Below are 22,143 nucleotides of genomic sequence, written 5' to 3'. Positions count from 1 at the left end.
TAAATGTTCTCACCATAAAAAAGAAATGGTAATTATGTGAGATGATGGCAGTATTAACTAACTCTATTGGGATGATCATTTTCCAATATATAATTACATCAAATTATCACGTTGTACACTAAACTTACACAATGTTACATGTCAATTATATCTCAATAAAGCTGAGAAAAAGAAGACATTAAAGATCCAAAGAATCTCCAATGAAGTTAAATACTTACAATTACCAGTCTAAGGTTATATAAAGGCAAACCGAATCCCTTAAAGCATTGTTTCTCAAATAAGTAGACTCTGACAACTATTAGTTCTGTCATGTTCTTGGGAGGAAAAAAAAAAAGAAGGGATGAGGCAATAGGGAATTCCATGGTCAAATAAGTTTGAGACATGCCTTTACTCCAAGCATCCTGAACTTTTACCAGAGTAACATACATCTTTGAGAGAGGGGATCCAGCACAAGGCATTTCTCAATCTTACTGGATAATGCAACAGTGAATTCTGCAGGACAAGTATTCAGTAGCTCACATTAGGGGCACACAACTACAGATAACGCCCAGAGTCCAAGTTTCTGGAGACCTATTCTCCTCCCTGGATCAACGAATAGATTTCATTTGAGGTGGCACATTTCCTTTTCTGTCCCTCAATTGTACACTAAGTACAATAAGTTAACTGAGTTGCTTTTAAGCTTAAACATCAGTGTGGGTGCCCTATCTTTAGACTTGCCATAACAGCTTTTGCCCCTCCAATGTGCCCAGCTGGCCAAGGAGGTCCACCTTCAGATCATGCCGCCCTCTGTGACCTAACTAAGAAGACTGCTTTTCTATGTGGCGGTTCTTTTGGAGCTCTAGCTGATTTCTTTCAAACCTTTTTTAGAATTATTCATCAAGAAAACAGCTACATCTGGAACTTGGGACATGGCTGCAGCTTAAGGAAAGAACAGTGTCAATGCAGCACTGCCTGTGTCGGTGCATCAGTCTCCCTCTCCCTTTAGCATCTCTGTGTGTGGCCCAGAGGGACGTGCCAGGTTTACCACTGGATTATCTGTAAAAGTGCTGACAGTCACTAAGCCAGACTGAAAAATTCAAGTTCCGTCCCCATCTGGTCATGTCAATGTTTTGTGGTTGGTCACTTAGATCAAAATGTGTTTTTTCCATTACTTTTAAATTACTTTGTTCTAAAAAGATTTGAACCATAGTGCAATAAAAATTGCTTCTCAGTTCTGTGCTTTTATATTAGCTATTATCTATCCTTGCAAGGAGACTGCACAAATTATTAGGCCTGTAAAAATTCTACCTATCCTGCAAAGATGGAAATTGCAGGAACTCATTTTCTAGAGATAAGGCAAGGATTTTGCATTGTTTCCCTTTGGCCCTGTCTCCAAGGGAGTCTAAAGTCAGGCTTTCTTAAGCAAAAAACAGGCAGCAGACATGATTTCCATCTATTAGACTGGGGCTATCTTGAATTCACAGTGTTTTTTCTATCACTATTAAATTCATGGTTTTTATTTATAAAATCCTAAGTAGTGAGTAAGCATTGGCAATGAGTAAAGCAAAAAAGGTTTCCTATACTGTTTATCGGATTTCCTATTTTCCCTACTAGCAGGGACCAATGACCAAAACTGGAAAAGAGAAGTTTAGGTTCCAAGAGATGTGTGGGAAAATTGGAATTTCTGCTGGTGCAGTATGTGGACAAAGGGCCTTTCCCAGTATTTACTGGTAGGTTGCTCTGAACCAAGTCGGGCTCCATAGCAACAGAATACAGGGTCCCTATGGAAACATGAAAAAATCCACTGCCAGTGGCAGAAAGGGCATCCTGGGTAGGTATGCTTAGGAACGTACCATTTGCCTGCTGTCAGTTCAGGGTCTCTTTGGTTAGCCTAACAGGATTGTCTCACTTTTATCTGTCCTCAAAAGGGTCTGCTTAAAAGAGGCTACACACTAAGGTTGTTTGGAAATATTTGACAAGATCGCAACTTTATTATTAAACAAGCCTGTGAGAGTCAAACAAATCCAGAGCAGAAGGCTCAGGCTGCCTTCAACTTCAGAGAGGTGTTCCTTGTCTCCTTAAGCTCTCACCACGCTCCCCAAATCCCCCAGAGAAGCTCAGCTCGCCCATACACAGCCCTCCACCAAAGGCGGCATCATCATAGCCCCAAACAAGGCATCTTGCCCTGTACTCCAGCTCTTCTCACCCTGGAAAATCTGAGCCCAAACTTTTCAGCAGCAAAGGCCAAAATGACATGAAGCCTAGATAAAGAATTAGATGTGTCCTTCCATAATCTCCAGGTGGGGAAACAAGTGCCTGCAGAGCAGCTCTTCCCAAAAGTCTTGCCCATTTGGCCAATCTGCCCAAGCCTGCAATTGCCCTCCTATCAGACCCTCCTATGGGCAACACTGAGGCAAAATGTGGCTGGTGAAAATCTTTTCCCATTCCCTAAACAAAACCGCTGACAATATAATCCTGAGTTAGCTTGGCAAATACTCCAGCTCATGAAGAGGAAGCTCATTTTTTCTGGGGACAAGAGCAGGAAAAGTACATTTGACTTCCCAGTTAAATGAAGAAGCTGGGTACAACAGGAGCCCATGGCCAGGTGCATGACTCAGGAACCTCGATGGATATCTCCATGACTCAAGAGGTCCAAAATGCCATAGGATGCCAGCAAGAGTCCAATACAGGGATGGCAAATGCGGGGCACTTGGGCCACCCAATGACCGTGACAGAAATCACTAATGAGTCACTCTGTTCTCTCTCTTAGCACAGACATGGATAGCCTCAGAATCCTTCTAAGCACAATGTTCCAGGTAGCCGCTTCCAAGAAATGGTATCCTATCTCATAATAGGGAAGCTTTTTGTTAACTCCAGCTTAATAAAACAATATTCCAATACAAAAAGAAGAAACAGGGGGAAATGTATAGGTCATATGGCAAATAGCCTAATGTGGCCCCCTAAAGTGCCCCTGTGTGGCTTTCTCCTGGGAGGAAAATAATCCTGGGTAAGTGATGTTTTTAAGCCCTTATCCCAAAATTTGGGTTTAAAACCCACTGCTTACTGAAGCATGACCTTCAAAGAAGAATAAAGTTTATCTGCAGGAATTATTTTTTATATAAACACCAATCACAGTTCCAATTCCTTATTTGCCTACAGCCAGTTCAGTTTTTCATAAAACCGGCCAAGTTAAAAATCAGCTGTGAATATTCATTCACTGCTCTGGTAATCAATTGTCACACTCCTCACTGCTAAGAACAGGAAATCATATACAGTTCAGTGTGTGGGAGTTAAAACTTCTTATTTACGGTTCCAAAGTTCTCTTAATGAATGCCAAAGACAGGCAGGGCACATCCATGGGAACTGATCTTCTACCATCAGAGCTGGCCTACAAGGCAATAGAGTGGGTGACCCAGTCCCCAAACCTCTTCCTATGTTTTCCTTGCGAGTCACACTGCCTGCAACGCCCCCATTACAGCTTTAATTTGAAGTTAGCATTTGACCTCCTCCATCTAACAAAAATAGAGTAACAGAGTTAAGTCTACCGCAAAGGAAACATTCACCAGAGCAGCCCCTTCCTTTGCAGAAGCATCCAGCAGAAGACGGGGCATCTGGGGCAGGGATGGGAGCTGGACTGGAGAAGGGAGCTCTGGCCATGCCCTTTGTCCATTCACCATTCTGCCGCAAGTGGCCCTTCTTACAATGATCTGCTTTCTCTGTCATCTGCCACGGTCAAGCCAAGGACGTTGGAGTGAGACTGTATGGCTAGTCTCGTCTTGGGATTAACCAATCCTTCCCACAGAGGGATAGCTGCCAAATTCCCACCCTGCTGCTGCTTTTCCTGTGAGGTTTTCCTAGTCCCATGAGATCAAATCTATAAGTGATTCCCACTTACTACGAGGCCAGGTTCCAAACCAGTGTTTGGAAATCAGTTGTGTGTACCTCCAAACACATTTTCCTGGAGTTCTAATGTTGTAAATAATGGTTTGGTGCCTAGGGCAGCCTCAAATGCTCATTTACTCTACAACTCCAGTACTGTGGAGATCACGAGTCTGGGTCTCAACTCCTTTCCACGGACCAGAGTGTTTGCATTTCAGTTTGGGCTGCCTGGGGCTCCCGTCACTGCCACGAGACCAAAGATTACTTCTCTCTCCTCAGTGCTCACGACGGGGGGCCATGGGAGAAGAGAAGAGGCTGTCCGGGCTCCAAACCATCCCTGGAGCTGCAAACAGTTGAGGTCTTGAGAAAGGGGGACGTATGGAATTTTGGGGTGACGCGAGAATGGACTCCAGTGATGTTGGTGAGTGTAAGGAGCTCTGAAGGGCCTGGGCCTTCTGCTGGTTTGACCCTGGCATCTGTTATTCAAGTCTCAGTTTCTTTTACCAGCCCTGAAATCATCCTGTTACTTTCTCCACTGCCACCTGTTGTTTCTAATCAGCATTTCTGTGACTCTCCAAAGAACAAAGTAGTCTCACTTTATCCCCTAGTCTGTTTCTGTCCTTGAAACCAAAATACAAATGGCTGATAAACATATATTTTGGAGGAGAACAGCATCACTACTAATTAAGGAAATGCAAACTAAAGCAATAGTAATACCCAGTGTTGGTGAGGATATGGGGAAGTGGGCACCTTCATACACTACGAGTGGGCATGCAAGTTGTTACAACCAATCTGGACAGCAATCTGGCAATTTGTACCCAAAAGTCTTAAAATGTGGCTCAGACTGCTCCCAATATCCTTTATTCCCTTCCCACAGAAACATATTTTTACTGGGCCCCTGACCACCCAGAATAAAGATGCCCTTGCTGCTTGGTGAGGCCATGTGACTAAATTCTAGCCAAAGTGGAAATGGAATGTGATCACTTCTAGGAACTTTCCTTAGGAGACAGCTGGCATTGCCATTTGCCTCTTTCTCCCACATCTTCCATCCATTCCTTGGGACCTAGATCGACATGTAGAGATCAATAATGGTACATGAAAATGAAGGCCGCACCCTAGAGATGGTGGAGCGGAAAGGTGGAAATTGCCTGGGTCCCTCATTGGTTTACCCACCTCTGGACTGTTAGGTGAGAAATAAACAACTTTTATCTCACAGCCGAACCTAATTCTTACCGATAGAACATGCATATCCTTTGTCTCATAAATCCCACTTATGAATTGCTCACGTGTGCAAAGAGAGGTATAAAATGATGCTCACTGTAGCCACTAAACTATTTAATTGTCCAACCTTAGAGTAGGTAGGTAGGAAGAAGGGAAGGAGGGTAGGAAGGAAGGAAGGAGGGAAGGAGGGAACGAGGGAAGGAGGGTAGGAAGGAAGGAGGGAAGGAAGGGTAAGTGAGGTAGGCAAAAAGGTAAGGAGGAAACAGATGCTAACAGACAATCTTGGAACACACTACATTTAGGTCAATTTGTGTTATGTATCTTTTCATTTCAGGAACAAGATCAAAATTCTAAACTAAAGAACTATGTGGAATCGTGGGTGGGAGGAGGGAGTTTGAGAAGATGGAAGATGGGAAGTGTCTGGAGACCGCTGATCTTGTAGAGAAAATTAGTGCCCTGCAAGAAGAGCCACACCACTGCCATTCTTGTAACTTCAGATTATACGTGGGACCAGCACCAAGGCAGAGTGGAAGAGGGTGAACAAGATGAGCTTAGAGGTTATCATTTCACAAGCAAATATAGCCATGAGATTTGCAAAAGGCAATTGGATATTGTTTTAATATTTACAAGAGATAAGTGGTCATAAAAAATAAGAATTATATGAAAAAGAAGACATAATTATAGCAATTAACATGGCAGTTAAAGTTAGGCCAAAAAAAATACATTTATATATCTTACTAGCTACAGATAGGCAAAATTCAATCAGTTAGGGTAGCCAACTGGGTTGAGGGTTTCTAACCTAACTTGAAAACTAGGACTAGGAAATAATATGCCTTAAATCTAAGGGATACAGGATACATCTACAATAGACAACGGGCTCAGTATGTTCCATGAAGGTAGTAATCAAGGACCATGTTCTCTAGTATTTAAAAAACATCAGAAAACAATACAAAGGAATACTATGTAGCTTTAAAAAAGGAAATCCTGGGGCCGGCCCGGTGGCGCAAGCGGTTAAGTGCGCGCGCTCCGCTGCGGCGGCCCGGGGTTCGCTGGTTCGGATCCCGGGCGCGCACCGACGCACTGCTTGGTAAGCCATGCTGTGGCGGCGTCCCATATAAAGTGGAGGAAGATAGGCACCGATGTTAGCCCAGGGCCGTCTTCCTCAGTGAAAAAAGAGGAGGATTGGCGGATGTTAGCTCAGGGCTGATCTCCTCACAAAAAAAAAAAAAAGGAAATCCTGTCACAGACTACAATACGGATGAAGCTCGAGGACACTATACTAAGTGAAATAAGTCCACCATAAAAAGACAAATACTATATGATTTCACTCATAGGAAGTATCTAAAGGAGTCAAAATCCTAGAAACAGAAAGTAGAAGTAAAAAGGTCATTGCCGGGGCCGGCCCGGTGGCGCAAGCGGTTAAGTGCGTGCGCTCCGCTGCAGCGGCCCGGGGTTCGCTGGTTCGGATCCCGGGCGCGCACCGACGCACTGCTTGGCAGGCCATGCTGTGGCGGCGTCCCATATAAAGTGGAGGAAGATGGGCACAGATGTTAGCCCAGGGCCGTCTTCCTCAGCAAAAAAGGAGGAGGATTGGCGGATGTTAGCACAGGGCTGATCTCCTCCCAAAAAAAAAAGAAAAGGTCATTGCCAAGGGCTGGGGGGATGGGAAGAGAGGAATTAGAATTTAATGGTATAGAATTTCAGTTTTAAAAGATGAAAAAATTCTAGAGATCTGTTGCACAGCAATGTGAATATACTTAACACCACAGAGCCATACACTTAAAAATGATTAAGGTAAACTTAATGTTATATATATTTTTACTACAATTAAATAAATAAATAAATAACTTTGGCAAACTGGAAAGAGACCACCTAAATTTCATTTAAAAGTAAACCAAAAGACATGAGATGGCATAATTATTTGCTTAGAGTGTAACTATCTTTCAGCCTTGTGAATATTTTGAATTTAATATAGAAACATGTAAGAGAATCAAAAACCATTGTGTTTATAATTTTAGTTTTAAGAAGATATTTGTAATACTTAAAAGAATGTGTCCTGTTAGAATAAGAGGACAGTCTATTTTTTAAATGTATCGTGGCATAATTGATGAGAAACGTTATTTTAAAGTTGAAATCTTAGAAAGACAATGTTAGAACATTTAAGGGAACTTAAGATTTCACATTATTAAGAAGTTGAACTTATTAGATTTACAAAAATTATTTAAGCACATGGGTTTGTCAGCCTGGAAGCTGGATTACTTGAAATGGAAATTGAATTTATTAAATATATAAATTCCATTTTAAAAACTTGACAGTGTTTAAACTTGTAAAGCATTAGTCAAAGGCCCTTTATTGTGTTTGTTCAAGTTTGTTAGACTAATGAATAAAACATCTATATGCTGAATTTAGCTTAAGAAACACCTAGGTTTTTGGATTTATAACTTCAGTAAATCAAAAATTAATTATTACCATTAATAACAAACTATGAGAAAGAGAATTAAGAAAAAAATACCATTTAAAATTGCACCAAAAAGAATAAAATACCTAGGAATAAATTTAACCAAGGAAATAAAAGATCTATACATTGAAAGTATAAGACATCAATGAAAGAAATTGAAGACACAAATACAGGGAAAGATATTCCGTGCTCATGGACTGGAAGAACTAATGTTGTTAAAATTACCATACTATTCAAAGCCATCTACAAATTCAGTGCAAACCCTATCAAAATTCCCATGGCATTTTTCACAGAAATAGAACAATCAATCCTAAAATTTGTATGGAACCACAAAATACCCCAAATAGCCAAAGCAATCTTGATAAAGAAGAATAAAGCTGGAGGCATCACACTCTCTGATTTCAAACTACATTACAAAGTTATAGTAATCAAAATGCCATGGTATTGGCATCAAAACAGAAACATAGATCAGTGGAACAGAATAGAGAGTCTAGAAATAAACCCACGCATACACAGTCAATTAATTTATGACAAAGCAGCCAAGAATATACAATGGGGAAAGAACAGTCTCTTCAATAAATGGTGCTGTGAAAATTGGACAGCCACACGCAAAAGAATGAAACTGAACCATTATTTTACACCATACACAAAAATCAAGTCAAAACAGATGAAAGACTTGAATTTAAGACCTGAAACCATAAAACTCCTAGAAGAAAACATAGTCAGTAAGCTCCTTGACATTGGTATTGGTGATGATTTTTTGGATTTGACACCAAAAGCAAAGGCAACAAAAGCAAAAATAAACAAATGGGTCTCCATCAAACTAAAAAGCTTCCGCACAGCAAAAGAAACCATCAACAAAATGAAAAGGCAACCTACCAAATGGAAGAAAATATTTGCATATCATTTATCTGAAAAGGGGTTAATATCCAAAATATACAAAGACCTCACACAACTCAAAAACAAAAAAACAAACAACCTGATTAAAAAATGGGCAAAGGATTTGAATAGACGTTTTTCCAGAAAAGGCACGCAGATGGCCGACAGGCAGATGAAAAGATGCTCAACATCTCTAATCAGCAGGGAATTGCAAATCAAAACTACAATGAGATATCACCTCACACCTGTTAGAATGGCTATTATCAAAAAGACATAAGTATTCGCGAGGATGTGGAGAAAAGGGAACCCTTGTGCACTGTTGGAGGGAATGTAAATTAGCACAGCCACTATGGAAGACAGTATGGAGGTTCCTCAAAAAATTAAAAACAGAACTACCATATGATCCAGCAATTCCACTTCTGGGTATTTTTCTGAAAGAAACAAAAACACTAACTTGAAAAGATATCTGTACCCCCATGTTCACTGTAGCATTATTTACAATAGCCAAGACATAGAAACAACCTTAGGGTTCATCGATGGATGAATGGATAAAGAAGATGTGGTATATATACAGAAAATGGAATACTATTCAACTGTAAAAAGAAGGAAATCTTGCCATTTGCAGAACATGGATCAAACTTGAGGGCACATAGATTAAGTGAAATAAGTCAGACAGAAAAAGACAAATACCATATGACCTCATTTATATGTGGAATCTCAAAAAAACAAACAAAAAAGTGAACTCATAGATACAGACAACAGATTGGTGGTTGCCAGAGGTAGGAGGTGGTCAAAATGGATGAAGGTAGTCAAAACATGCGAACTCTGTTTTATAAAAGAAATAAGACCTGGGGATGTCATGTACAGCATGGTGACTATGGTGAATAATTTTGTATTGTATATTTTGTAAGCTGCTAAGAGAATAAATCTTAAAAGTTCTCATCACAAGTAAAAAAAAATGTGTAACTATGTGAGGTGGTGAATGTTAACTAGACTTACGTTAATTAACTTCACAATATACACAAATATTGAATCATTATGTTCTACATCTGAAACTAATATCTTATATGTCAATTATCTCTTAACTTAAAAAAAAAAAAAAGACATACGGGCCAGCCCTGTGGCATAGTGGTTAAGTCCACGCACTCCGCTTCAGCAGCCCAGGGTTCACAGGTTTAGATCCCAGGCGTGGACCCACACATCACTCATTAAGCCATGCTGTGGTGGTGTCCCATATACAAAATGGAGGAAGCCTGGCACAGATGTTAGCTCAGGGCGAACCTTCCTCAAGTAAAAAGAAGAAGATTGGCACAGATGTTAGCTCAGGGTGAATCTTCCTCACACAAACACACACACTACATACATATAGACAGATATAAATGTACACACGCGCATTAAAACCATTCCTCTTGGCATTTCTTCATTAATATTTGAATTTCTCCAAATCAAAAGTAATAAAACACAAGATTAGGCAAGAATCGTAACGCTGAACGATGAATAAACTTAAAAGTTTAATTAATTTTATGAACAGGCTAAAACCTCATGGAGGAATCACGGACATCTTCATGTCTAGTAATATTTTCTTTATGGAAAATTTTCCAATCCATTCTTTTTTTCCAAGCAGATTCTTAGCGAAGGCTTCTAACCACACTATTCCCTCTACCCTGTTCTCGTTCTTCCTGCCTGACGACATACATTTGTCCTCTGGACACAGAGCCTTGTTATTCAAAGCGTGCTCCGTGGACCAGCAGCTTCCCCACAGCCTAAGAGTTTAGCAGAAATGCATAATCTTGGGCAGGATGAAGCAGGGGTGGGGAGGAATGGGAGGATGGGACTTGCTCTCCAGAAGGATCTACTCCAGCTACCTAAAAGAAACTTCTTTCAAATACAGGTATTTGCATGAAATCATCATGTTTTGCCTTCTAGGTAAACTACCAAAAATTAAACTAAAATTATAACTGACTCCTGTGTTTCAATTCCTTTTGGTAACTGGAAACAGTTCAAAATGGTGACTGTGCTATGTTCCTGGCAGCAAAACCTAGCTAAAAAAGATTATGAAAGCAGAACCACGAATCACGTGTTCTGTCTTCCTTCTCTATCCACAAAGGTGCCTCACGAGTGCCAGCTGTTGAAAGTACAGAAGATTTACGGGAGGCGTCCCCAAGAACAAGGAAGTAAGGGAAGCGTGATCCTCCTGTGGGGATAAGCTATGAAATCAAGACATCAGAGTGGAGAGATGCAAAATACCCTTCAAGACCAAACAGCCCCCAGGCCTCTGAGACTAGACAGTAAGCTGATTAAATATAGTAACATATCTAAAAGAAAAATGTTTCAGCCTCCAGGGGCAGTTGGTCAGCCAAGAAGGCTTAGAAAAAGGAGAATTTTAGAGGCAAATGCCAGACATGTCTATCCAAGCAGTCAGGAAGGAGGATACCTTGCAACCTGTCTAGTGTGAGATAAAGGAAAAGTTAGTTTCACCCTTATAATTTTCAGGTATGATGGCGCCAGCGGAATTGCCCAGCTTTCTGATATGGGCTGCACTATTGAATAAAATGAGAGAGGTGTTGGCCTATGGAAGGCTGGGCCCATGAAGCACTGAAACTCTCTGACTGGTTGGATCCACGATCCCCACATGCCAGGCCTACAAGGAAAGAAGTTATAGCCAGAACACAGCCCAAGCTCTCCAGGCTCTGTGTAACATAATGAATTAGCATCCTGGCTTTACACATCATTCCTATGACCTGCGTTAAAGGAAATGAATCCTGGGGGATAGAACTACTCTCTCAGTGTGCTGACAATTGTGCTTGTAAGTTTGAATCTTGGCAAGGGCACCAAGATGATGTCACCCCAAAACCCGGCCTCCCCAGTCTCACTCTGTGTGCATTCAGTGCCTTCTTTTGAAATCTGCCCATCAGCCTGGGCCACAGAGATCTGTTCACAACTATTCTCTAAAATTTTTGATTATCAACATGTAATTTTTATTATTCAGCATCATTATTAAAAGACATGCAAATTAACAAAAAATTAGCAAAGGCAAAATTGACACAGGGTATAAGCAAAAAGGCATTCTCAAATGTTGCTGGTGGGGGTAGAAACTGGAAACACACCAAACATCTCAGAAATACGTGTATACCTCTGACCCAGCAATTTGACTTCTAGGACTATATCCTTATCTATTAATTAAGGGTATGAACAAAGATTTAACCACAATGATGTCTTCTACAGCAGCTCATAATAGGTAAAACACGTAAATTACGTAAATATTCAACAGTTGAAATTGGTTAAATAAATATCTATAATGCAATAACGCACCAACATTTGCAATATGTTACAGAAGTACATTTACTGACAATGTAATTCAAAATATTGTGATTCACTATTGTAATTCAAAAATACAATTCACCATGTGTTTTTATTTTCTTCTTTTTGTTTAGTTACATTTTCTAATTTTTTCAGTGAACATTTATTATCATATATAGCCCTGGTTCTGAACCAAAGTTGAGGAATCGCCCCTATCTACAGAAAGAATAGAGTACGGGGTTGGAAGGAAGAGGACACATACTGGTCCAAGCCTTTTCTCTACTCAAGAGCAAAGGAGCCTCAAAGAGGTATAAATGGCTTATCCGATGTCACCCAGCTGAGCAGCGGCAGAGCCAGTGCTATCACCTGGCTCTGCAGATTCTTAAGCCCAGATGTGTCCAATCACTCCCAGTCCCTATAAATTAGAGCAGAACCTTGTCTCTCCCCATGCTACTCAACATCAGTGTCTCAGTTCAGAAAGCAAAGGTGCCCCTTTGGCTATGTGTTGAACCAAAATATTTGAATAAAATCGTTGTTAATGATCTCTCTTCTACATGTTCTTTACACAATAGTAAGAAACCTCAATTACAAACTGCATCCCACATGATATTCTAGGATTTTCTGAAGTGTATCATAAAATATCAAACTTCTCTCAAGACATCTCAGAATGAATTGGTGAGATGGCGAGAGAGAAAATAAGAAGGCCTATTTTTGTGACCCAGACATACAGCCATTTCTTATTGTGAAAGCTCTTCAACTTTTAATAAGCCTCACCATTCTATGCACCAGAAAGAACACGCTGGCCTCTCAGAAGTTTACTCAGGACTCTGATCAGCTGCTGTGGGAAAGTTCTGTCTCTGTTCTCTTCTGTAACCCTAAGTCTAATGACTCCCTGACCAATTTCCAAAAAGACATTTATTGAAGAACTGAATTAACATTGCTGCATCTGGCCTTGAATCATCTTTCTATAACATCTGTTTTCTCCTCAAGCAACATTCATTTGGAGATTTCTGATAGAACAGAAGGACCGAGTTAATGCTTTCCTCATTACAAAGACCAAGACAGTGGCATCTGATAGTGAAAGGGCATGATCCAAGACGTCCCATCTCCCCAGGCCTCCATCTCGGCTGCCATTAACAGAGGCCAACCAGCACCGGGAAAAATAAATGAACCTCAAAGGGATGAAGGTCTTACTTACGGACACATATTTCTCTGCTTTCATAAAATCCAGGACAACACTGGGATTTGCGCCTGTACATAGTTTTTTCCCCATGTCGATAGGCTGTCCGATAACTGATTCTATACAGAGGGAAAAAAGCACATTATTACTTCTTTGACCTGCAATTTGATTAGAAATAAAGAATTTATATTTTAATACAATAGAGCTATTACATATAATAAAGGTATGAAAAGCAAAGTACTCCAAAATATTTAAGAAACATAGAATATATGTCTTGACCAATATTATGCTCTTATCAATTTGCTAAGAATATATTAAGATTGTCCATTTAAGCCAATCTACACTTTACTTCAAGGGATCAGAAGTTTCGTGACTTCTCTATTTCACTTATTTTGAGATATTTTGAAAAGTATTGATTAATATCATATATGATACTTACCTAATCATCATTCACTTACATGTGTTTTAAAGGAAAAATTCGAAGAATTCCTTTAAAAATCTATGACAATGCAGTCTCATCCCACTATAAAATAGAAGGCTTATAGACAAAAGACCCTTACATTTAACTAAAGCTTCATTCAATCACTAATTCATTTATATAACACATGTTTATTGAACATTCACTATAATCTAGGCACTGGGGAAATAGCTCAGCATGAGCAAAAAAACATAGTCTTGCTCTCAAGGAACATACATTCTACTGGGGAAGAGAGACCTGTAGAATTTAAGTAAAGACACACATTGAACAAACAAATATATCATATCATGACTGGTAATGATTAAATGGTGTGAAGAAAAATAAAGCTTGAGTAAGAGAAGAGAGTGTGACAGGAAAGGGATGCTAGTTGAGATGGAGTGGCCAAGGAAAGCTGAAGAAATGAAACGGAGCATGACATCATTTAGTGCAGCATAAACCAGCAGGTGCCACACTAGACCCATGACTCATACTACTGTAAGTATTTTATAAATAAAATTAAGGTATCATGGTTCCTTTCCATATTAACATTAATATTTAATATGTTGTTTGTTTTCTATTTTCATATTTAAAAAAAAAATATGTGGCTTATTTTACTTAAGTAGAGGTCAAATTTAAGTCAGCCTAAATTGAGTCAGATGTTCAAATTGAAACATATACTGAGATATGAGTTTCTTGATATCTGGTGATATCCATATTTGAGTGTCTCCTCCAATTACACACAACACAAAAGCTGGATGAATTCTTGCTAACTAAACAATGGTAACCAATAGACATTTTCTCTGTAAGCTCCTTAAGGGCACAGACAATCTTATTGCTTTTCTGTATCTCCCGTGATTTGGAACAAGGCTAAGACAACAGCCTGCACCCCACAACTCCTCACTAGATGAATGGAGGTAACTTCTCAAATATTTACTGTCTCTGTATCAGACTTTCCCAGTTATCCAAACTCATAAATATATCTGAGCTTCCCTTACCTGTGCCGTGTACACTTAAACCAGTTCAGAATGTCAGTGCAGCTAGTGTAGTAAATTTGATCAAAGGGATGTGGGTATGACTCTTGCACAGTCACTGAGTAGCTGAAAAGAAGAGAAAAGATAAGGAATCAATATTTTTCTTTCTTACATTAATGATATACTATGCACAAAAAAAAACAATTGTAGGCTAAATTATCTCCATTTGCAATGCCACACTGACTTTTAACAGAGAATCTCCATGTTTTTAAAGATTTTTATTTGAACCAGAACCCCAAAAGGACCAGTATTAATAATATATTTAAAAGAGAAGAGTTCACGCTGTAAATTTCCAAAAGAAATCTTTTATTATTCACCGTAAACTCTGATATTCCTAAATATAAAAACATATCACCATGTATTTTTCTGTATTTAAATCTCCTCACCCCAGGGGTCTAGGGATAACCAAGATCTTTCACAAAAAGTTTTCAGTCTAAGTCTGCATGCAAATAATAAGGGTAATCAGCAAAGAGACAATTTGAGTATTCATTACAGAGTACATTTTGCTACTGATTCTGGAAAATCAGAAAGAGCATATTTCTCAAGTTGGAATTTAGAATCATTTGTTTTCGCGTGCCTGCCCTACTTCTCATACAGTGGAAGAATATATCCAACCTCTAAATAAAAACAACAAAGAAGTCTTTAAACCTGGTTCTAAACATATGGCTGAGACAATTAGCCTGAAATAATCATACCAACAGCCAGCTGTTGCATTTCCAATGCATTTTCACTAGCAGCTTCTTGTTAAAATAAAAGCATGCAATCCTATGGCCCTAAGAATGTGGGTGAAAAACATCCATGAAACATAAAAAACATTCAATGTCCAATGCCATACTTCTCCATTTTAAAGCAGTCTATTACATGCTCAAGAGCTTAGAGTTCCTGCCTACAGGAAAATCTGGAGAACCCTCCCTTCCAAACAATTCTCTTTTCATCAACAGTTTTTTAAAGATTTCTGCTAAAATCTTTAATTCAAATTAACAAACAAAATGGGCCACAATCACAGACTCGCTGCAAATCAATAGCCCAAGTTCACTAATAGGAACTATCAACTAGAAAAGGTACAGAAGGAACGAAGTTGAAATTTCTGCCTGAAGAATTCAGGTGAGATACAGGGCAGGACCTTCTCATTTGGAAAGCTGTGCGGTGCTGACCTCACAAACAGTGGGATTTCTTTCTCTAGCTGGTCTCTGTTAGTCATTATGTACTTCAGCTTCAATAGGACATCCATGAAATAATCATACTATTCACATTTTTGTGTATTTCATTCTTTGGGGCATTGCAACTTGATTTCTAGGTAAATTTAGGGATCCTCCACAACTCTTAGGCAGATGCAATAGGCCCTATTGAAAAGATCACTGATTAGAAGACAGGGTTATAATCCTGTCAAAAGTTCATAAAAAACAGAAGTAAAACCAAAGAATCACTTAATAGAAATTAGTAAAAGTTTTTTTGTGCACACGCCAAAAAGACAGTTTGCAAACTGGGAGCGCTCAAACCAAAACATGGAATGAGGCTCCAAGGTGTATTGGTATAAGGCAGCTTATATCGTGTAAAGGCTGGGAGTGTTTATCTTCACAGTGACTGCTTACAATATTAGAATTTTATTAAATAAAAGGGAACTGGTTAGTGGTCATATCAATTTTGGGGAACTATTTAAGTTTCACCTATGATTTTTAGAGGCATAAGCAACAAGTGACCCAAGTTAAATTAATCTCGCTTATCTTGAAATACAAGCTAAATTAAGATTTGCTTGTTCGACTAACTAGTTTTGTCTGCTCAGGGAATTTAAGTCTAGTCTTCATTTATGGTTGAGTTTAACAATCCTGATCTGACACTGAGAAACTGGGTGACCTTCAGCAGATAACCTCACTTCCCTGGGTTTTGATTATTACATCTTAAAACCAGGGTCAGAGATGGCCTTGAAGATCCCCTCCCACTTGAATTTCTAACATATATTTAGGATAACTATTTCCTTCTACTCCAATAGATGACGCTGCTGCTACCTGCAAGAACAGGTTCAGATGAGCATAGAGTATGCAATTGCCTACATCTGTGATGTAACTCCTTTTGAGTAAAGCAAAGGGCCTCTGTTAAAATATACATGTTCTTGGACTGAAATATTACATTAAGGTATTAATATTTTCTTCAGACCCCTAGCAGTGTCCTGAGGTTCAAGTCAATGCAAATTCTAAGATTTCCTCACCAATTTTTTTTCCTTCCTATCCAGCTGCTTGTAGATAGCTGAATCTTGAGGCCTACAGCATTATTTCTCCATTCCTAGTGGAGAGCAAAGCGAATGAATGTCTTCTGTGTATGGAACTGCCATGTAGATGCAGTCCTACATGACCCAGGAGCAAAACAGAGAAGTTTCCATATGTGCTATAGGAATGAAAAAGAGACCACTCTAAATTAATGCCAATTGGGCAAGAAAATATGTCCTACCAGGCTCTACAGCGCTAATTTAGCTGAACTAAATTAGTTTGTTGGAACTAGACCTGATGAACTATTCCCATAAAATTTCAAAGGCCATGATATGATGTTAAGGTCTATATGCCCCGGAGAGCAAAAGTGATAATCAACAAATGGATCTTGGCGAAACACAAACATTTGATGTGGATGGGGGAACTGATTCCACAAGCAAATATGAAAATGTTTTCACTAATTTCTAACAGCCTGGAAGATTGCTTAAATAAGAGGAAATGTTCAAGTACATGAATTTCCTCTTCTTGTCACTTGCTGTTCACCAATAGCATACATCTGCAGATGCTTCTCTGGTTTTAGGAAATAAAAAAGCTATACTCTATAAAAGGGTAATCAAACCATTTAGGATTCCAATTGAACAAACATTTATGGGACAACTTCTATGCAATTCTTGCCCTAAAAGAGCTCTCAAGAGAGGCCAGCAGGTAAATGCTAAAAATAAAGTGGTATGGCTTTAATGGAGAAATCTATACAGTTTTGGGAAAATAGAAGAATAGAATTCACTATGTTTTCAGCATTTCTCTTCAACTTTGACTCTTATTAAAATTATCTAGAAGTTCAAACTCATTTCAGAACTGATTGAATATAAATTACTTTTCACGTTGATCAGAAACTGAGGCTTCTACTTAAGTTTACAGAAGGGTTCCAAGCCTTTTCACACCAAATTTCTTTTGTTCTTTTTTATACTATTTTTCTTTTCCATACAATCTTTCTCTTTTTTTTCCATTTTTAATGATATTATAATTTGATAGAAATTATAATAAAATGGTACAAAATTTGGAAAACAAATTTTTAAGAAAAGGGAGAGAATTCCATAACTCTTACATAACCACCAATAGCATTTTGCTGTACTTCTTTACAGTTTCTAGGGGGTTTTAGTTTAGTTTTTTTGTTTTTATATTATTATAATTATGCTAGCATATAATTTTGAAACCTTCTTTTTTAACTTAGAAGTATATCATAAGCATTTTTTCTTTGGTAATAAATAGTCTTCAAATTATGACTGCCAAATACTCCATAAGCAACTACACCTAATTTGCTCAATACCCACCTATCTGTAGACAATTAAGTTGGTGTCACTTTTCAAGGGGCCACTTTATGGAAGCTTTATGCTTGCATCATGAAGGGAAATGTCTCTGAGAATGGGCCGGCCTGCTCTGGTCTTGATCACTGCTTCTTTGGCCAGTTCCAGGGCTACTGTTTAATTTAATCCGCCCCTCTGCTAACAGTCCACACCTGCATTTTCGTCAGCAGCTGCTCTTAAAGACAGAGAGTGGGAAGGAAGCTTCTCGACTGTCTAGTCCAATCCTGCTTTCATCACAAATGAGCAACACTGAGCTCCCAGTGCTAGGAGTCAGTCTACAGCCAGCACAAACACCAGGATCCTCAGACACCATCCTGCCCTTCTGTCCCCTCTCAGATGTCACTAGAACATCTAAAATTTCTAAAGCAGACAGTGAGTGGCAAACTGCGGTATAAAAGGAATCAGACCTCAATTCTACACTATTTTCAGCATCAAGATGCAAAACTCTTTATCTCCTGCTTGTTTGTTTAATCTTCTCAAACACACTGAAAATGTATCATCACTGTGATTTAACCTATTGAGTATTATCCAGGGAGAAACTCCAGCAAGATTTAATTTAAGGTCAAAGAACAGAGGGTAAAAAGCCATCATAACTTGGACACCTTCCAAAATGGTTAATTACATTTTATCTGCCAAAATTATCTTGTTACTTTCACCAGCTATGGTAACAATCATCATTTCTCATCTCTGCTTCAGGACTGCTGCTTCAATTACTACCACTTCTGTGTTCCACCCCCAAAGGGTTGGGGAAAGAATGGCCTCTCTTCATTTTTGGTTTCTGTAGAAGAAACCCCAACAGATGGAAACACTTAAACTCACAGAACAAGGAAAGGAGATGGGAGAAGGAATAAATGATTCATGGAATTATTCATTTTCCAAAAGGATGCTGTGCAGAATTTTTTTAATAACAAGCACTCCTGTGTATTTTAAATGATTTAATTTTCCTTAATTTCATTTTATGTACAACTTCTAAGAATCACAATTACTGCATTAAAATGAGGCATATTTTTATTTGAAAAGAAATGATGCAGTAGGTCTGAGGCAGGGCCTGAGAGTCTGCATTTCTAACAAGCTCCCAGGTGATGTTCATGCCAAAACTCCACATACCACACTCTGAGAAGCAAGGATCCAGCTGATTAAATGGCTTGGAATCCTTGGGTACAAGTGGGTCTTAGTATAAGGAAAGACTACAATGAGCTCTCCTCAGCCCTACCACCAAGAACTTTGTTCTTGAAGCTAATCTTCCTCTCCCCCATTTCAATTCAAGCCCATTTCAGTTTCTGAGAATCTGTCACCTGCACCTTTATTTGATCATTTTAATTCACACTCCTTTCCCCATTCTTGTCAAAACAATTCCACTTTCTTTTACCTTTCTTCGAAGAATTATAATCTAGCCTTATAACAGGAAACTTATCAATAAGAAGATTGTAGCTGTTAATTCTTCTTTCTAGCAGTTCATAGAGAAAATACAGTCAGGATAAAAACCTCCACCATTTCCCTATTTTTTCAAACTCAATTTTCCTCCCCGTTAGTGAGTATTTTAGAGGTTACTCTAATCATTTGTGCAGCAGTGGAATTATATTAGGTTTATATACTAATGTGCCCCTTGTCTGTCTTTCTGTCTCCCACCTCCCCCATTGATGTCTGTATTTAGTCATTTCATTTCCTGTCAGAAGGTGAACTTAGTCAACAATTATTTCTTGAGCACATGCCATATGCAAGGAGTGTTTTAGATACTGGAAATTATCAATGATGAACAAAATGATGCAATTATGTGTGGGAAAGTTTGGCCGAATATTGAACAAGAAATCAGGACAAAATGTGTACGTATGAGTGGGTGCTGGATTATTGAAGTCTTGGATTTTTTTCTCTTTATAGCCTTTCCCTCAGAGAGTTTATCTGTTCACATCTCATCATGCTGGAGACTCCCAAATCTATATTCCCAAACACTTCCAGGCCCCTATTTCAAATTGACCTTATGAACACAACATGGCAAAACCATACTAATCTCCTCCCTCTCAAATCAACTCTCTTCTTTTTATTTTTCCATATGTGCAATGACACCTCCACTCTTTCACACAGCAGGTTCTAAATCTCAGCCTTTTCTGCCTCTTGCACATCCTACAGTAAATGTATTACCAAGACCCGTTGATTCTTATCTCACAGTATCTTACAAATTTGGTTTTTTCCTCCCATTCCAAAGCTATCACTCTCCAAGAAGTCCAAACACCAATGGCCTCTCCCTATTTAAAATTTGATATGTACCCATTCTTGTATTTACTGGTTCATTTTTATCACTTAAATAAATACTTACTTCTTTGTGGGTGAAATGTTTTACAAGAGATACTATGAAGATTATAAAAATAATTAATAGGAGGTCCCTCTCCTTAAATTCTATATAATATAGGTAATACCACAAATATAGAGAACTTTATTACACACACATATTTCCTCTACAGTTAAACATTTCATAAGGGTATGTAACTCCATTGATTGATCAGGGAAATATGTTTTTGTTACCGATTGTAATACTGCCAATGGAGATGGGGCAGAGCCCTCACAGAAAAATAATGCTGTGAGTGAGGAAACAGTGTGCCCCTAGAATAATACAGCTACTGTGCTTACAAGGCTCTGAGCTTTGCTCATCCTACCAGTGGGTGACAACTGTGATTAGAATGTGTACTCCGTGGTGTGCTAATCATGGTGCTGAGGGTGACAGGAGAAAGAGACCAAGAGTTTGACGTCATTGCCTTATAACTATTAAAAATACATATTACTCTCTAGTACTTGAGACTACTAGAAGGATGATATCTTCTCTTTGTCTGAAAAACTTGTATTTGCAATCTTATTTTCGGATAAAGATACTTTCCTAGAATGCAAATAGCACATTAGAGCAGTGCAGACTGCATTTAATTGTACTACAATATCACTAGATGGTTTGTGCTATTTTTGTGTTCTAAAAAAGACTACAAGATCCCTGAGAATGACCTATTGTTTTCTACTTCCTCTGTATTTCCTACTGCAAATTGCCCAGATCTGGACACTGTACCATCCGCTTTTATATAATCTATTCAATCTTGCCCTCCTCCAATCCTGTGCTGACTCTACTCTTGTTGGGCACAGCCCTTAGTGGTCTGTGTGGCACTGGTTTCAAGCTACCTTCCATTCCTAGAACCCCTCCCAATCACTGCCATCCACTCCCCTGATTCAGGTCTTCGAGAACATCTCAGGTGACACCACTTCCATGCAGTCTTGCCAGTTCCTCCAGAAATCATGTCTTCCTTTTCAGGCCACCTACAGCACAACCTTTTTAGGCCATACATTTCAACACTTAAGTACACTATTCCATACTGTCTTCCACTGCTCACTCATTGGTTCCCACACATAAGCCCAGCTCTATCAAATTATTGCAAATAAATTAAGAGCAGGGAGAAGACCTTAGGGAGATCATTTTAATTGAGCTATTAACGTTTTCCCTGGATCCTACAATTGCACCTGTGTTAGAATCAACCTGTGTTAGAATCAAGTTTTTATCACATAATATATATTCTATAAGACCAAGGTGAATAATACTATCTAATTTATTACATAAAACTAATGATTTTCACATAAAAGTAATTTTACAAATCTCTTCTCAAATTCTAATTTTATAGATCAGACTGATAATGAAGATATATAAAGAAACTTATCAGAAATTATTTCTCAGACTACTTTCAGAACTATTACCTTTCCCAGTGGCTACACACATTAGGGTCTTCAAGATTCAGAGATGATGCTGTCCTGATCCAGTGGCATAACAATAAACAAATAAAGCCCAGGCATGAGTTCAAAGAAATAACCATTTTTTCTGAAGAACAACCTACAAGAAAAAAAAATCCAAATTAGAGATGAATTAAAATGACCCAAACAGAATTCTTTTTAATACAGCAACCATTCAGTACCAGTTGTCACTAGGGCTGAAACATGCATAACAAGTCATGGTTTTAAATAGACGGGTCACCAGATTTCATGGTCCAGGAGAGAGAGGTATTTCTTCTGTTGTGCAGGGTGGCTACCATTTTGTAAATTCCTAAAATGTGCAAATCGTCATTAATTGCACCACAACAAAAGCCCTTCTCATCCATGCCAGCCAACATCAAAGGAATCTACTGACCAACTCAGAACAACACAGACTTCCAGATTCTCTCACCA

The 22,143-nt window shown here is 38.8% G+C and overlaps 1 protein-coding gene across 1 annotated transcript in view; it reads right to left on the bottom strand.

The window, feature by feature from the left end:
* MEGF10 (multiple EGF like domains 10) overlaps positions 1 to 21,799 on the bottom strand; it is a 121,227-nt gene extending 99,428 nt beyond the window's left edge. The window contains exons 1-3 of the mRNA XM_058539742.1: positions 21,679 to 21,799; positions 14,349 to 14,450; positions 12,915 to 13,015 (exon numbers count right to left, since the gene is read on the bottom strand). Of these exons, the coding sequence (XP_058395725.1) occupies positions 12,915 to 13,015; positions 14,349 to 14,450; positions 21,679 to 21,794 (319 nt within the window). The 5' untranslated portion in view covers positions 21,795 to 21,799. The remainder of the gene's footprint in view (positions 1 to 12,914; positions 13,016 to 14,348; positions 14,451 to 21,678) is intronic.
* Positions 21,800 to 22,143: the final 344 nt, after the last annotated feature.

Source organism: Diceros bicornis, chromosome 1 (genome assembly GCF_020826845.1).
Source record: "Diceros bicornis minor isolate mBicDic1 chromosome 1, mDicBic1.mat.cur, whole genome shotgun sequence".
NCBI lineage: Eukaryota > Metazoa > Chordata > Mammalia > Perissodactyla > Rhinocerotidae > Diceros > Diceros bicornis.
This window is presented reverse-complemented; position numbering and strand designations above follow the sequence as displayed.